Source organism: Musca autumnalis, unplaced genomic scaffold, assembly GCF_047663935.1.
Source record: "Musca autumnalis isolate F117 unplaced genomic scaffold, ASM4766393v1 scaffold_1, whole genome shotgun sequence".
Classification (NCBI taxonomy): Eukaryota; Metazoa; Arthropoda; class Insecta; order Diptera; family Muscidae; genus Musca; species Musca autumnalis.
The window spans coordinates 330,165,801-330,181,775 of NW_027411644.1; the positions used below are offsets into that span (position 1 = coordinate 330,165,801).

Sequence of the window (15,975 nt, forward strand, 5' to 3'; positions counted from 1 at the left end):
AGACGTTCTCAAGACGGCTCGCAGAAACGACGATTAACGACGATCATTATTCATATGTTTGTTTTATTTTAACTTTCCTTTGTTTTAATTACAATTTCATTTTAATAAACTTGAACTAAAAATTATATTAATTAACCCTAGACAAAAGCATTGAGTTTCATTTAAAAAGGAACCCTATACTAATGAGTAAATTTAAATTGTTTTGAACGGGTTTTCGGTCACATCGTATTTGTAGAGATGGGAAATGGGTAAATACCCGAATGGCAAATACCCATTAAAATGGTTAAATTGGGTACAAATGGGTATATACCCAGGTATTTACCCAATATGTGGGTAAAAACTACAGAAACTAAAATCATCAAATTGGACGCGAAAACGCAGTATTTTAACCAATTTTAACTGGCTATGAATAAAACTACCATTTTTGGAAATGTGACTAGTTAATATTTTACCAATTTTGGTCCATATTTTGGTAAATCTCTCATATATAGTTACAGCGTAATTTTTGACATATGAGGGCTTTTAGAACGGTTTGTTGAAGTCCTTCTTGCGGAAAAACGTAAATGCGGGACCCATATTCTTATTTTGTCCATATATCTGATTTTCTGTCTGACAGAAAAACAAAATTTTCATTTCAAAATAAATTTTTAAATACCCAAATAAACACCCGAAAATGGTATTTATCGGAAATTTACCAGGTATTTACCCAAGTTTTTGGTAAATACCGGGTAGAATCCCATCTATACGTATTTGGTAATACAGAGAGAGGTGTTGTGATAGGAATTCACCTTCCTCCTTCACATTTTTGTACATCGCGTCTTGTGTTAGCTATGGGTGTAACACTTTTTGTTCTGCTTTCGTAAAAATATTAGATGTTAAGCATAGTAAAAAACTAATTCATTCCTATTTATATTCACCTCTTTATTATGAAATATTTCTTCAAAATTGTAAACTAATATTTATTTGTTGGAAAGGGTAATTGGAAACTTTTTTGTATGTTTTATTATAGCTTTTTGCTGGGTTATATAAGGATTTATTTGGCGCATACGCAGTGAAAATTAAATTTTAAAGCCAGTGGGTTTATTAAATACGGTTATATGTAAGCGTGCTATAACACGGAGAAAGTGACAACATTCTAAATCGAAAAAATAACTATCACGGCTAATTTAATCTGGTAACACAGAACTGATTTCGGACCGTAAAAGTTGTGTTGCAAGAAGTCCTCTAAATATGAAGAAAATATGTTTCAAAATTTTTAAATTAAAACAACGTAACAAAGGTCTATACAAAGTCGAGCATATGATTATTAAGTTTGCTGTCAAAAAGCTTTTCGCAAATGTTTCTTCTTCAGAAGAAAAAATTGATTCGAGAAACATATTTTACTTTAGAAACTGTTTCTTCTAAAAATATTTTTTATGTTGTTTGTATAAAATTTGCATTTCCAAAAATCAGAACGGCAACCAAGCACATGGCGTTATTTTGTAAAACAAATAATGAAAATCAATTGATTATTCAGATATATATGTATATGATACTGATTTTTGAAATGTATTTTAAAATTTGTAAATCATTGAATTCATTCAATATCGGAAATAAATTACAATCTTTGCGTCGATAAATATATAACTCGAAATTACACGTGGAACACTTAAGGATGACACCGACTAATTGTAATACTCTTTCCTGTCATCCAACTCAACACGAGGTTACCATACCACATAAAATTGCTACTATAACAGTGGTAACAGTGGTGGTGTGATATAAACCCATATCGCACATAACGGTATTTTCAAACAACAGGCTTATAAATACGCGACAACCAACACGATGTTAAATGCCGACGATGATGTGTGGTGGCAGCTGATTAAGCTTTTCTCATGCGTTTGGCTCTCGTTGGCCAAAATGTTAACTTCAGCCAACAGTGGCAACAGTTCAGTTAGTTCGCAGTGTTCAGAGAGTTCGCAAGTGATTGTTGTGACGCATCGAAACGTAACGCAAAAAGTGACACTAAGGATTGAAATCACACACAGCCACACAAACACATACACTGATAAGCAGCCACACAAATGCACGACGACAAATACATGTGAACTCACCCTACAAATCAAAATACAAAGTTACAGTAAACCAACATTTAAAGGAGCAAAACAAAAAAAATTACACGGAGAAAAGAAGGAGGGGGACTAAAAAGAAAAGTATCCTTTGATGGAAAAATTACACAAAATAGACTAAAACATAGACCTCGTAGACTTGAAGACGACAAACGACGACGACATTGACGCCAGCGTCAAGTCAACGGCGCCGCTGACTTTGACTGTGACTAACGATGATGATGACGACGAAAAACGACTAATAAACGAAAATATGCGTTAAGAGCAAAAGTCTTCCGACACAAACACACACATACGCAAGGGAACGCGAACACCGCAATTCAAAGCAAAATCGTGAGTGAATCGCACGGAATCAAAGGATGTGCAATTAAAACGGCAACCAACCAACCAAACAAATCAAGGAAATCTTCAAATTATCCTTCAAGAGCTCTCGAGTCCCACAAAACAAAAGCAAAAAATCCCTCAAATTATTCGAAAAAAGATACGTGAAAATATGAGAAAAAATTGAAATAAATCAAAAGCCAAAGTGAAATGCCAAGCAAAAAAGTGAAACGAAAAGAAATGTGAAAAATGTTGTAATAGCCGAAGCAGCAGCAAAAGCAACGGGAAAAAAGTGTAAAAATGTTATTTTGAGGAAGAAGAGCAAAGAAGAGCAGCAGCCCAAAGTAAATGAATCCAAGTGTCCATAAAACCAACATAACAAACTAACCCAAATCTGCTACAGTTAGCCAAAGAGAAAAAAAACAAAAGAAGAACGGTTACGATTTTTTCGTCTGTATCTACTTTTCCAAACAAAACAGAAACAAAAAGAAGAAAACTGCCAGAGTCCGTCAGTTAGTCTCGGGAATTACGTGTGAAACTCGCTGTGCCTAGTGTTTGTGTTCGACCGACCTCCATCCAGCGGCAAGGATAAAACAACAGCAACCAACGACAGCAGCTCCATCAACGTCAATTAATTGAATTTCTCTAGGATTTTCCAAAGGACATAAATATGGTAAATTATTGTTCACAATTACCCTGAGAATATTAATTACTGGCACTCGGAAGGCCAACAAACTAAACAATCCAGCCAGCCAACCATTCAACCAACTGACGACAATTCAATTGTTTTGTAATTTCCTTTGTGCATCTCGGAGGTGATGGTGGGTGGGTGGTTGGTAGTGGTGTATACGATTTCCATTTCCATCTCATTTCCCTGTTTTGCACCTTGGTGCTCTGACATTTCGTGTGCCACCGACACGTTCACCCATCCACCCACTATCTGCCAACCAATTCCCAACGTTTAAGTTCCTCTGTGTGTGATTTCTTTCATTTCATTTTCTACGCCAAGCTCTTAAGGGACAAGCGTCTAGGTAGCTTTTCACTTTTTTTTCCTCGCATGGCATTTTCGTTGTACAATTTCGCACAAAAAAGCGTAATTCACCTACAATTTATAAAATGGCAACAATGACAATAAATACAACAAAAGGAACGACAATTGCACATTTCCCCAATAAAAGGCAATTGTGCAGGGAAATTAGCAACAAAAAACAAACAAAACATAGAGACGTAGAAATGATAAACAAAAGGATTTGATGGCTGCGTCTGACTAAATGTTCGTTGCTCATCCGTCCGTCCATCCATTCTTTGCATTGTATTTTTGTTTTTTTTTTTCGCAGGAAAATTTTGTGTTCCATGAAACGTAACCACCAAACAATTTGTTTTGGCCCATCTCGTGATGTAACTCACCATTTATGTCACCGTTTGCATGGAGGGGGTCTGGGGTGCGATTTAAGGATACAGCAGACCACCAAACTCTGCTTGGAGTAAAGGAAAACATTCACCACTTGGCTTTGTTGTTGTTGTTGGTATGCCTTGGCAGTCAGTTGTTCCTTTTTTTCTAAGTCAGTGTGTCAAGTTGTCGGGTTATTTTTTTGTTTTGAACTTTTCCGAGTTTTTTGTTTGTTTTATTTTTGTGGTGAATTCAAAGTGTCATCAATGAATTAGTTGAAGAGAATTTTAATTATAAATAGAATTTATTGTCAGAATAATGAGAAATTAATGTTTTTAACAAAGGATTTTGTTACGTAAAGGAACGCAAAACAAAATATTTTTACCTTTTCCTTCCATACAAGTTTTTTATATACATAATTAAAATTTTAAAAATCGGATCGCATTTCGATCTTGCTAAATAGGGCCCAAAATGCCCAAATTCGGCCAAATATGCATATTGGAACTATTTCAAAATCCGATTCAATTTTCTAAAATTTTTGTAGGATTCGTTTTTCAGACACAACAATGAACTGGTAATATTTTTCATCGACTATACCATAATTGCGGATTTTAGAGAATTTTCGTGAAAATGCACCATTGGCCCCATACAAATTATTATCTCTCTTGTGGCACAGGTTAACAGCTATACCTAATTTAAGTCGTGACGTACAAAAATATTCACCTTCCTACCACAACAACCGTCCGTCCGCGTTTATGTTGCCACCGTCGTGCAGTGGTAAGCACGGCCACCTTGCACTCTGCATGTCCAGTCCATAAATAACACTGTGCAGCAGCATTTTTGGGGGGTGGAAAATTTCTTTTGGAGATGAAAGCCCTTGATGGGTATACTAAGAACCCAAAAGGAAATTTTCGCCATAGGTCAAATTTCTGAGATATCGCGCGATGAAGTTTTTGATTTTTCTCCTATAATACTTGGCAAAATAGTTCCATATCTCTGTTTGGCGTTGTTGTAGCTTCATTTTGAGGTGACATATCTTCAGTCAAATCGATTGGCGAATTCAGTCAAATCGATTGGCGACATTTTTCCTTAAAAACGGTTTAAGAAAACGGTTTTTTGTTCTAGAATTTTTCAGAAGTTTTCAGAAGCGAATTAATTAAATTTGATTGACAACTCTATAAGCTTTTAAACGGTATACATATAAGTTTAATCCGTTACTTCAAACCGGTTCAAAAATCGGTTTTAATGCCGGAATATCCGGTTCGAAAATTGATATAACCGGATCTATCCTCCAAGAAAATTTGTTATTAACGTGTTCATCATTACAATACCAATTTGTGGTAAATATTTCAGAAGCACCCCAGATGTCTACATAAGCAATAACCAATGGTTATGTGTACATACCAATAAATACCCAGTGACGAATATACAGAAAAACAAAACATAGTTTATTTCTGAACCAAAACCGATTAAATGTCAAAAAGGACAATGAAAACGGGACAAAATCGATTAGTTGTCAAAGAGAACCGTACCTAAAATCTTCTGAGCAACATTTTTGTAGAATATTTGGATGCTGAAAAATCTCATTTTGTGGTACTTTCACTACGGTTCAAGAAATAAAGGACGAAAAGGACATCAAGGGCATTGACTTAGATAAATGAAATGTTCTACAAAAAGATTCGCCAATCGATTTGACTGAAGACATGTCACCTCAAAATGAAGCTACAACAACGCTAAACAGAGATATGGAGCTATTTTCCCAAGTATTATAGGGAAAAAATCATAAACTTCATCGCGCGATATCTCAGAAACTTGACCTATGGCGAAAATTCCCTTTTGGGTTCTTAGTATACTCATCAAGGGCTTTTATATTCAAAAGAAATTTTCCACCCCCAGACTTTGAGTTCCATTTTGTGTCACCGTGTAGTAAATAAAATAATAAATATGTTATTACCAGGAGTACGAAGACATTTGTGAGACACTGTATATTCTTGATCAACATAGAATTCTAAGTCGATGTCCACGCGTCTGCCTGTCGGAATATTTAAGATAGGTATAGAAGTAATTTGGTATAGAAGTTCATATTTCTCCTACGATGTTTGGTATTGAAAATGGGCTATATCGGCTATATCGAAGATATAGCATATCGGTCCATTCCTCTCACCATCATATGGAGGGTATAATTAAATTTGTCATACCGTTTTCACAAAAATCGGTTCAGATTTGGATATAGCCCCCATATATATATTTCCCCGATTTTGCTATAACTCCGTCAATTTTAATCGAATAGCCTTCAAATTTGATATGTGATATTTTCTTAGGTCCCTAAATAGGTTCACCGATTTTCGTAAAAATCGGTTCAGATTTGGATATAGCCCTCATATATGTATATCTTTCCCCGATTTTGCTATAATTAGCTCAATTATTGATGAATATCCTTCAAATTTAACATGGGAGGTTCCTCAGGCCCCTGTTCAGTTTTACCGTTGACCTGCACAAGTACTTATGAGGTTACAGGAATGAAAAATATCCACTTTGGTCCATATCGGTTCAGGTTTGAATATGGCTTCCATATATAATTTCGCCCGATGTCACTCAATTACGGATAATTACGTCATATTTTCCCTAATTAAATCAATATCTCACATACATTAGTGCATCGAATACATAAAATCGGGCGAAAATATATATGAGAGCTATATCCAAATCTAACCCGATTATTGTCAAAATCGGTGAAACTTAAAAAGGGCTTAAGAAAACATCCCGTGTTAAATTTGAAGGCTATTTCCAAAAATTTAGCGATTTATAGCAAAATCTGTGAAAGATATATGGAGGCTATATCCAAATCTGTACCGATTTTTGCAAATTCAAATCAAAATCGGTAAAACTGAACAGTGGCCTGAGGAAACATTCCATGTTAAATTTGAAGGATATTCATCAAAAATTGAGCGATTTAAAGCAAAATCGGGGAAAGATATATATGGGAGCTATATGCAAAACTGTACCGATTTTTATGAAAATCGGTGGAACTACTCAGGAGCCTAAGAAAATATCACATATTAAATTTGAAGGCTATTTGATCAAAATTGACCGAGTTATAGCAAAATCGGGGAAAGATATATATGGGGGCTATATCCAAATCTGAACCGATATGGACCAAAGTTGAAAATTTTCATTCCTATGCCCTTATAAGTACTTGTGCAAAAATGCATCAACCTTGGTCAACTTCTTCTATTTTTGTCCACTTTTGTATGGAAGCGGCAACACTGTGCGGCGTTCGGACTCGGCAATAAAAAGTAGGACCCATATAGCTAATATGAATCGGGGTGCACTCATTGATATGAGAGAAGTCTCCCTTGTCCAATCTGGGATGTTTGTGGAACAATTATTATAATTATTATAGATTTTTTGAGATGTGTCACTCTTTGAGTAAATGATAGCCCACTAAAAAGGCTGAAATTTGGTATTACACAGAAAAAAAATGTTAACCATTTGATAAAAAAATCAAAAATCTGATTAATATTCAATTGATTTTTTGCCGATAAATGTAATGTTCATATTGACAATCGTCGATAAAAACAAATATTTGACCAAAATTTGTTTTCCCATATTTGATCAAACAAGTGTGAATTTCATACTGAGTTGATTTTTTCTTCACATTACGCTCATTGCAAATGCGCATTAGTCAAATGTTTGACGGCATTTATTTGTTTCCTTACATCAGCTGTTTCCTTGTTTGCCTTTGACTAATACTTGGTGGTCACATTGTGACACAAAAATATTTGAAAATTTTTGGCAAATATTCGCCCAATGTGAAATTAGGTTATGTCTTTGTAAAGGCCTGGGTACACAAGCTGCCTCGCCAGCTTACCTTGCTTGCTTCTGATAAAAGAATAAAAAAAGAAAAGGGTAATCCAGTCCGAAATTTGCTCGGCCTTCTTTATTCTTTTATTTTTATTATGTCATAAATTAAGCAGGAAAGCAAGGCAACCAGGCGAGGTAGCTTATGTACCCAGGCCTTAAAGGCCTTTTATCAGAAGCAAGCAAGGTAAGCAGGCGAGGCAGCTTATGTATCCAGGCCTTTAGACCTGAAAAAAATTGTTTGAATATGACTGTTTGCTTTTCAAGCTTTTTTAAAAAAAAAGTATTTTAGTGATAAGAATTATTTCATCGCTTTTGTGAATGACCATGACCTTAACACAAATCCCATGAATACTTTCGGAATCAAAAACGCCTGTTATTTAAGTGACGATGTTATCAATACACAGTTTCTATTCTAAACACAAACAAAGAGAATTCTGTATTCCATGTCAAATACTGTATCATAGCGACAGCATGAACCGTTAATGCAATGCTGCATTAGTAACTTATTGAATAAAAAACACATATACCCATTTATGCATGACCCAAAAAAAATATTTGAAAGAATTAATCAGTTCATTATTGTGACTAAAAAGGATTTCTAAAAAAATGATGATGATCGGTGGAAGATAATCGTGCCCCCTGACCGATCTATATTTCCATAGTACTTTTTTGTACGACGGCAAGGGCTAAATTTAAGGAAATCGCTCTGCTGGCCACAATTATATTCCAGTCGATGAAAAAGTTTTACCAGTTCATTGTTGTTGCAAATTTAGACAACAATTTGTGAGTTATGTCACTCTTTGAGTAAATGAGTGATATGCACTGACAATCTTCAGATGTTTTCTGTATGCCGTTGTTTAGCAAAGAAAATATTATCTTATCAGGATTACATAGCAAATAAATATTATAAGCATAAACAGTTTAAATTTTTCGAAAACTCTCATTTAAATCTAATTTCTAAAATTAAAATACATAAATATGTGTGTAAGACCCATAGTTGAAATGTAACTCCTAAATGCTCGTTAAAAAGAAAAACTACCAAAAAAACTTACGAATAAAGCTGTCGTCATCACATACTGCCATGTCATTATATTTATTGGGGTAGCATGTAAAATTATGCCATTATAGCAAAACAACAAAAGCAATAACACATGCGTAGACATATGTATGTATGTTTATAGACAGTGTGTGGCATTTGTTAGCCTTAATATCCTGTCAATAAGGTCAACAAAAAAACTCTTTGAAGTTGTTACCAAAAATCACATAGTTTTCGAAGTTTATCTGAAAACTTAAAAGTTTTTGAAGAAGAAACTGTTTATCTTAGTCATCATTTTGGCATATTTATGAGATATGACAAACGAACTTTAATTTGTATTTTTAAAGTAAATTATACCCCGTTTATATATAACAAACCGACTGGGTTTTAAATGTCAATTCCATTGCTTATATTTCAAACAAATCCTTATAAAGTAGGTTAACCCTGCAAAAAGCTCTAATATAAACAGCATATTAATGCTCTGTTCCAGAACCTGTAAGAACCTACTATCCTTTACTACCATAAGATTTTTTCCTTTATGTTATCGGAAAAAATAGTAAAAATTAGTAGATTCTTGCAGTTTTGGAACAGACCATAAGTGGTATAATGAAATAAAGTAAACTCATGCAAGCTTGTGATAAACATTTCAAATGAAACAAAGACATAAATACAACTAAGACATGACAAAATGCATGCAACAAAAAATGTTTACGAAACTTTGTATAGAAACATTACCCTTAACAGGTTGCAGTTAATTCAAAATCGCAACCAAGGAGGAACATTTCATGTAATGGTATCAGAAACGAAATTTATGAATTCAAGGATCTATTCAAGAATAATTCAATGTCAATTGGATCGGTAAATTCGGTTAAATACGTAAAAATGTATAAAAGAAAAAATGTTATATCACCATATCGTGATATAACATTATGTTAAATTCAAAAGCCAATCACTGAAGAATGATAGCAAACAAAATGTCTTATCTTGTTGTATTTATGTCTTTGAATGAAATTACCTTATGTAAGGGGACAATAAACAAGGTGACACAGCAACTCTGCGTTTACACTGCGTTTACAAATGACAGGACAGTTGACTTCATGTATTGATTGTCAAAATCCCACAACTTGCCTGTGTGACGTAGGCGTCCAGACAACTGCAAAAATAGTTGTAAAATTTTGAATGAAAATCATCGACATATTTTTGTTTTCCGTTCACATATTTTGTTTTTGTTCATGGTCTTTTGTTTTCAACACATTTCAATTATTATCTCACTTATTTGTACAAAAATGCCAAAAATTTGTCTTCCTTACTGTCTGTGAAAAAATGATGGACAGCTGGGAGACAAACGACACATGTATGTATGTGTTAGTAAATTAGAGTTGTATTTGAAGACAAACTGTCTGGTGTAAACGCCTAGTTACACATGACAGGACAGTTGAGTTCATTTATTGATTGTCAAAACGCCTAAAGTTGCCTGTGTGACAGGCGTCCCGATAACTGCGAAAACAGTTGTAAAATTATAAATCAAAATCGTGGATTTCTTTTTATTTTCCGTTCACATATTAGCTGTGTCTTTTTACGTGATAATTTGTAATAATTATTACTAATGTTGCAGATTTTGACAGTTGTATAAAGGAAAAGTTGCTGAAAAAATGTTTCAGCAACATTTAGTATGTAAAAGACACTCCTATTTTGTTATTGTTTGTGTTCGTTTGTTTTCAACACACTTCAATTATTAGGTCGTCCTTTTACTCCTTTTACTCCCTTATACTACTGTCAACCTTAGAAACATTTGTAATAATTATTACAAATTATCGAGTACACAGACAGGCATATTACAAATTACCGAGTAACGGACAAGCATATTAGGTGTGTCTTTTTACTTACTAAATGTTGCTGAAACATTTTTTCAGCGACTTTTGCTTTATACAACTGTCAAAATCTGTAACATTAGTAATAATAATTACTAATTATCACGTAAAAAGACACAGCTATTATTTCACTTATTTCTACAAAAAATGTCAAAAATTTGTTACCCCTACTGTCTGTGAAAAAATGACAGCTGGGAGACAAACGACAAATACATACATGTGTTAGTAAATCAGGGTTGTATTTCAAGACAAATTGTCTAGTGTAAACGCCTAGTAAGACTAGCTGATGTCTTATCTTGTTGTGAAAATATTGTGTTTTTTTTTGAAATTTTTACAATTTCTTTCTTTAAAAATGTGTCAAAAAATTCAAAAATAGTCGATTCTGGAACAGAGCAATTGTTTTCCAATTCGTTCGATACCGCATTCGTATGTAAAAAGGGAGGCTTTTATCGTTGAATTAAAAATAGAAACAGTTTGCATTCTTTAATAAGAGAGAAATCTCCTCTTGTCGCCATTGGTCTTCTTGATCTTGATCTGTTGAAATCACGACACGGCTCGCAATATTTAAGATAGAACTTTATGGTACAGAAGTTTCTATTACTCCTAGGATGTTTGGTATTGAAAATGGGCTATATCGGTCCACGTTTTGTTATAGCCCCCCATAGAACGGTTCCTCCCGATTTTCGGTATTTAGTAGGTTCTGGCCTCAATATCGCAGCGAAACAGTTGAAAGTTGGTATTTAGTCTACGTTGAGGGATTAAACTTTTCACCAGAAATTTGTCGGTATTGGCTCCAATAGAACGGTCCCTCCCGATTTTCGGTATTTTGAAGGTTTCAGCACTATTATCAAACCGAAATAAATGGCAATCCAGAAGAAAATTATCAGTATAGCTACACATTTTCATATAGCCCCCATAGTAGGGTACCCCTCGATTTTCGGTATTTTAGAAGTTGTGATCTCAGTATCCAACCGAAATGGCTGAAATTTGGCAATTCGTCTTTATTAGACCTCCAATTTTTTCGCCTAGAAATGTATCAGTACAGGTCCAAGTTTTGATATAGCCCCAATAGAACGGTCCCAACCGTTATTCGGTATTTGAGGGTTTTAGCCACATTGTCTTAAGGAAGTGGGTGAAATCTCTCATTAGTATCAGAAATTTGTGAGTACAGGTCCAAGTTTTGATGTAGCCCCAATAGAACGATCCCTACCGATATTCGGTATTTTGAAGGTTTTAGCCACATTATCTTACGGAAGTGGGTGAAATGTCTCATTTAGTATCAGAAATTTGTCAGCATCGGTCCAAGTTTAGATACAGCCACCATAGGACGGTTCTTTGGAGGATTAACCGCATTATCCTAGAGCAATAGGCAAATTTCGGTATATAATCTTTCTCGGGGATATACTACATTCCTGCAGAGAAATGTAGGTATGGGTCCACGCTTTAATATTGCCCCCTTAGAACGGTATCTCCCAATTTTCGGTATTTTTAAGACCTTAGCTCCGTTCCTTTATGTGCCATAATCTTCCAGTTTTATCACATTTTACTCGAAAAGAGTTCCCTTACTTCAATGAGAGCAGTTTACAACTTTACCACTTTAGAAAGTAAGCGAATATCCCACATGTTTATCTTTTTGCAGACATTTTATTCAATATACCTACCAGTTGTCAAAAGGTAGCTTGTTGTCATTACTTTGTAATAATAATATTGTATCACAAGCTTTTTGTTGGGTATACTTCAGTGCGTTACACATTTCATTACCAAAATAAATATTTAATATTCTCCCCCAGCGTGTTCGTACAAAACAACAACAACAACAATTATAATATGTAATAACAATAACAAAAAGCTTTATTAGTGTTATCTCTTGAAAGACATTCACTCAAACACTTTGGTGCAGACTGTGTGCTGCTTCCGTTGGTGGTGCTCTCATCCATGCAATCAGCCAAGTCATCCAAGTCAGTCACTTTCATTCATTCATACATACATGGCGTTCAAATCGGCGACATAGTCGCAAATAATAAATATACAAACAAATGCCTTGTGTTTAACAATCTATGTGTGTGTGTCTGACTTTGAGTGATGCATAGGAAAAACGTAAAAAAGAATATCATAAATCGATAATGTATGAGACAAGTTTAGTTTACAATCTCTCTTTGGTAGTGGCAACATTTGATAAACATACACACATACGCATCGATGTACAACATTTAGGGAAAACTTGGCGACATTCTGTTATGCTCAGAGTGGCGCCGTTACCATCCTTCGTCCCACTCTTTTCACTTCCTACCTACAAATGGATGTCACTTACATTCTCTGACCAAGTGGCCCACTACTCACAATAGCAACATTTTTAATAACATCGAAGAGCACTTTGTTCGTGTGAGTGTTCCCGAGTGCAAAATAAAAAACAACACCAACACATGTATCCACATACATACATTCGTACTGCATCGGAACCTGAATGGGTTGATGAAAAGGAAATGCTCTTAAGTGCATTTGCTGCGATTGTATTTCTTATTGTGTTATGAGTAGGTTATGCGATTGTAGTCGTGCATATCCAGCCATACATACATCATATATATTGAATATCCGGTTTATTGGAAGGTATTCTGATAGTGTTGCAGTAGAATATAGTATAAATAGCCGGTGATCTTTTATTTTTTTCGAATATAAATTTATCATACTGTTGATAAATTGAATTGAATGCATACTTTTAATGGTAATGGAATAATAGATGTATAGATTCCGAATGTCTTTGTGAATTTAAAATAGTAACAATGGAGGTTTTTCTACCGAGTTATATGCTCAGTCAATATATAAAACCATATATTAATTATTAATGACGTAATTCTTCAACTTCTGATATAAAACAAATTTTGGAAGATTTGGTCCGGTTTGGTCCGGTTTGGTCCGATATAATATGTTGTATAGATAAAATCAAAGACTTGGTTTGCGTCACAATTCGAAACATTCCGGTCCTTCGGTACCAGAAAAATTGAACCTAAAGATTTAACGGATAGATTAAATTTGGTCCTATAACACTGATAACATCTGATTTTTTCAGGTGTTCTGATGTATCGATCTGGTTTTGTTGGGTCCATGAAAGACGAAAATAACTTCGGTTTCTTAAGTCACTTCATAATGTCATTATATAACGGTGAATGTAGAGAAAAAAAGGGAAAAACTTATTCTTCCACTAATGATTTCTATATTTTTTTTCTTTAGAAGGATCGAGTATTATCTTTCGAACAAGCCAAATATATTTAAAATCGCTTAACAAATGATTAAGTTATAGTGGCTGAAGCATAGGAACCCCGGTTCGTATGATTGCTATTAATTAGAAAAATTTTATTAAGCATCATACGCACAGGGGTTCCAATGTTAAAAAAAAATAAATTACTGAATTGAACTATTTTTCCAATTCTGTGCTAGAAAACCGTTCCCGTATTTCCAAAAGTAGCAAAACTTGCACTTCTCTTCAAACAAAAATGGCGCAAAATGACATTCTCTTCTGCTATTTTCTACAACACAAATTTTGGGTGAGTACAAACTAGAAGCTTGTTTGCTGCCATCTGAATGGCTGATTAGATTAGTTTTTTAGCCACAACAATAAACTGGTAAAAATGTTAATCGATTGGACCATAAATGCAAATTTTAGAGAATTTTGTAAATACACCTTCGGTCCCATACAAATTACTATGGGAACAAAGATCCCTTTGGTCGCACGGGTTAAGGTTAAACGATCGCCATAACATTTTTGGATCAAATGGAAAACATTTAGGGGGTAGGCGTTTAAAAAAAACGTTGTCATGTTTTGGGCCGCCCTATTGTACATGCGATCAAAATGTGCCTTGTAGAAATGATGGTTTTAGACGCCAAGTGTGTTTGGACGAAATCCGCTTCACACCATTTGGAGCGTTCGATAAATCTAGAACTGATCAACCGGTCCACTTCTAAGGTTACCTCCCCCACAGAAGTACAAAACTTTCCACAAAAATGGGATGCATAATAACTCTAGAAGGCAGTAACCGATGCGGTTTGGTCCATGACATACATCGAATATGAATATTCGGGTACCTCCCTTACAAAATTACGGAAAAGTGCAGTTTAAGACCTGCTCTCGAATCACTTTGTTTTTTTTTTGCAACAACTTGTATTACAAGTTCATACTTCCTGAGAGAATGACCCGAAAGCTGTAAAATATCCCTGAGACCACCATGTGTAGTGGCTGGTGTGCACGATATCTCTCGAATGGATCAGCCGATTCGGTTCAAAATTTGGCTTCGTAATATTTTGTTTAAACTTAATTATACCCTCAGCATTTATGCTAACGAGTCAAAATGTGCAAAATGTGCCTCATCGAAATAATGGTTTTAGACCCCAAGTATGTTTGGACGAAATGTGTTTCAGACAATTTGGAGTCGATTTAGCAAAGTCCGTCCGTCTGTCTGTCTGTCTGGCCGGCTGGTGCGCACGATAACTCTCGAACGGATGAACCGATTTGGTCCAAAATTTGGCTTTCGCAATATTTTGTCCAAACTTAGTTAAAGTTCGAAGATGGGTTATATCGGTCCACTCCTTCCGGTGTCTCCCCCACAAAAGTTCGAAAATTTTCGGAAAATTTGTGCGCACGATAACTCTTGAAAGGTACAAAAAACCCCTATTACACCGTGTGTAGTGGCTGGAGCGCAAGATAACTCTCGAACGGATCAACCGATTCGGTCCAAAATAATATAATATTTTGTCCAAATTTAGTTCAAGTTCGAAGATGGATTATATCGGTCCACTCCTTCCGGTACATTCCCCACAAAAGTTCGAAAATATTCGAAAAATTTGTGCGCACGTTAACTCTTACAGTGAGTAACCGATTTGATCCATACTTTGCACATCGTAAAATTTCTACCAGACTTAGATGAGGTTTCAATATGGACTCAATTGGTAAACTCCTTCGGGTACCTCCCATCATAAATTTCAGAAAAGTTCAGTTTACGACCTGCTCTAGAATCGCCTTGGTTTTTGTTGTAACACTTGTATTCACTGTCCCCCATACGAAGGTACAAGTTTCATCAGGGGCAAGTCCATACTTACTGAGAAAATAGCCTGAAAGTTGAAAAACCCCTATGACACCATGTGTAGTGGTTGGAGCGCAAGATAATTCTCGAACGGATATGCCGATTCCGTCCAAAATTTGGCCTTCGTAATATTGTGCCCAAACATAGTTTAAGCTCGAAGATAAGTCATATCGGTCCACTCCCTCAGGTACCTCCCCCACAAAAGTTCAAAAATGTTCGGAAAAATTGTGCGCACGATAACTCTTAAAGGGAGTGACCGATTTGGTCCTTACTCTACACATCCTAATATATCTACCAGATATAGATC

At 35.1% G+C, this 15,975-nt stretch overlaps 1 protein-coding gene across 1 annotated transcript in view; it reads left to right on the forward strand.

Moving 5' to 3' along the window:
- Nucleotides 1-1,920: 1,920 nt before the first annotated feature.
- The window catches only part of LOC141390450 (probable sodium/potassium/calcium exchanger CG1090), a 40,654-nt gene continuing 26,599 nt past the window's right edge, over nt 1,921-15,975 (forward strand). Inside the window, exon 1 of the mRNA XM_073963401.1 lies at nt 1,921-3,105. Coding sequence (XP_073819502.1) covers nt 3,103-3,105 — 3 coding nt within the window. The 5' untranslated portion in view covers nt 1,921-3,102. The remainder of the gene's footprint in view (nt 3,106-15,975) is intronic.